Source organism: Sardina pilchardus, chromosome 8 (genome assembly GCF_963854185.1).
Source record: "Sardina pilchardus chromosome 8, fSarPil1.1, whole genome shotgun sequence".
In the NCBI taxonomy this organism is placed as follows: domain Eukaryota; kingdom Metazoa; phylum Chordata; class Actinopteri; order Clupeiformes; family Clupeidae; genus Sardina; species Sardina pilchardus.
In genome coordinates, this window is record NC_085001.1 from 9,221,332 (window position 1) to 9,223,831 (window position 2,500).

The 2,500-nt window shown below is 50.4% G+C and overlaps 1 protein-coding gene across 1 annotated transcript in view; it reads left to right on the forward strand.

The window, feature by feature from the left end:
• Nucleotides 1-2,500, forward strand: part of whrnb (whirlin b) — a 58,452-nt gene that overhangs the window by 891 nt on the left and 55,061 nt on the right. The window contains exon 4 of the mRNA XM_062543853.1: nt 1-88. Coding sequence (XP_062399837.1) covers nt 1-88 — 88 coding nt within the window. The remainder of the gene's footprint in view (nt 89-2,500) is intronic.

Here is a 2,500-nt window from a genome sequence, read left to right on the forward strand (position 1 = left end):
CGAAAGGGAGGGACTAAGGATTGGCGACCAGATACTGACAGTCAATGACTTGGTATTCGACAGAGTTACGCATGGAGAGGCTGTCAAGGTGCGCCAATGTTATAAATGTGTGTTTTAATTAATTCCATTATATAAGTAGCCAAACTTACATAGCCCTTTTTAAGAATTAAAACAGTGGTAAGAGTCTTTATTTCACCCTTTTACTTAGCAGGATTGCGTCCACACAAAAGTTGAGATTGTATACCTATGGCCCCATTTATTTATTTTGTCTGTGACAGCCATGCTGATATATGCAAAGCCAGCCACAGTGTACAGTTAGACTCAGTAGGTCTGACCCCGCTCCTGTGGATGGACGCTCTCTGCATCCTTTCCCGCTGATGTCACAGTAGCGAACAGGGGCCGCTGGCCATCCGACCTCATCTGAACCAAGCCCCCGTAGCTGGGCACTCGTGACCTGATTGGTCCCCTATCCTCCCCTCCCTTCTCTCTCCTCTCTCTCCCTCTCTCTCGCTCTCTCGCTCTCTCTTCTCTGCCCCTTTTTCCTCCCCTTCCTCTGTCTCATGCCCAGCTCTGCTCGACACCGTGTTGACTTCGGGGGGAAGAATGTCCTACTGGGCTAAAAGGGAATAGGTTTTTTAGTGAGAGGTCTCTTTCAGGGGGGAGGTGGGGGCAGGAAACTCAAGCGGAGTAGCAAGCGGAAGACGTGGCTTTATTTCACAGAGACGTGCGCTTTGTCTTATATTGTGTCCCAGCTGTATAGGACGGCATTTCAACTGAGGCCCGAGGGCATGCGTTGTGCTTATCTTCGTCTCCTCCTCTATCACCAAGTCCTAATGCACCCTATGCTGTTATATAAGCCCCAGTGAATGTGGAACATTGACGAGTGTGTTTTTGTGTGCTTTAGCGGCCTTGTTTTTTCCGTGGAGCCCTACAGGAGAGAGAGGGAGAGGGGGAGAGAGAGAGAGAGAGAGAGAGAGAGAGAGAGAGAGAGAGAGAGAGGGAGACGTGGGTAGCGCTTCTCTCGCCCAGTTTAGCGGCGCCACAGTGGGAACCTCTGGTCTCCGCGCTATCGGCACTGGGAGAGGAGAATGCAGTAAAAACTTTTACGAGGTCAGAAGCCCGTTGGAGATAGATGGTTTTCCGATACGGGCGCGAGCGAGATTAAAGTGGCTCGTCGCTCACCCGGGCCCTGTCGGCACTTCGGCGCCATATTCCCATCAATTATGTCAATCAATCAGTCACTTCCCAAAACAGTCTTGGCCGTGTATTGTCAGAGTCTCTCCCTCTCCTTTCTGTACTCTCAAAGGACGAGGCCACTCAATCAGTGTTAGGCTGAGGCCTGCTGACAGAGGAATTGAGCCTGTCTAAACTAATGTCAGTAGATGTTGTGAACTGTGTGTGTGTTTGTGACTGTAAAGGGCTTTTTACTACGCAATCTTGCTGGAGTTGGCATAGGAACACACACACACTTACACACACACAGATTCAAGTGCAGACAGTCCCTCTCTTCTCTCTCTCTCTCTCTCTCTCACAGCACACACACACACACACACACACACACACACACATCACTCACTCACTCGATCACTCCCAGATGCCAGTGGGCATGCTCCTCTCGGGCACTGCAGTTCTGGAACGTGTCCACACTGTAAGCAGCCTGCTTCCCCTCTCTGTGTTGTTATTCTGAAGCCCCCCCACCCCTTCCTCCTGCCCAATAGAGAGAACATCTGCTGTTGCAATCCCCAGTTGGAGCTTGTTTAGGTGTCTGAACCCCCCTCCCCCCGTACAGATGTAAAAAAAAAATCGGGAGACTTTTATGATTTTGCCCAGTGCAGTTTCTTTTCTGGTTTCTCTGTGCCCCAGATTTTCCTGCCAGGGTAGCGGCTGTGAAGATCAATCTTTATCCGGCCTTACGAGTTTTTGACAGGGGCAATACTGTGTCGGGGTCTTGTCAGAACCCTCCTAGGTGCACTAGCGTGGAGATATTAGCAGCCGTCAGGTTGTCTGACGGAGGTACAAAGACGAAAAAATCGCTGTGTAGGTGGTACGTGTCTGTCCATGTCTGACATCTGATAATTACAATGGCCTGCCAGACTATACTAAACGAGCAATACCATGCACAAGTGAACTCTCACACAGAAACTGATGGGTGTGGGGGGGTGGTCTCGTTGGTTTTGGTCTCGTTGGTTTTGTGTGACTGTATGTTCCTTCTTGGCGGGGAGCGAGTAAAACAATGTGTCCTATCAGCACTCCTGCCGGTGCTGAAGGTCTCATTTATTTATTGGCTCCACTTGGTTTCTCATCAAGGCCTAAATTATTCATAAAAGCTTTTAATCAAGCCGGAGAGCGTTTAAGACGCAACGCAAAGAGGGAGGCTGCCCCCCCCTCTCCCGGCCCAGTCTCCACACCCCTCCATGACCAACGCAGCCACTCAGAGGCCTCGGTTTGCCAGCGCACTGAAGTATTTACATGCGTAAAGCAGCGTAGCGCTGTTCAGTGG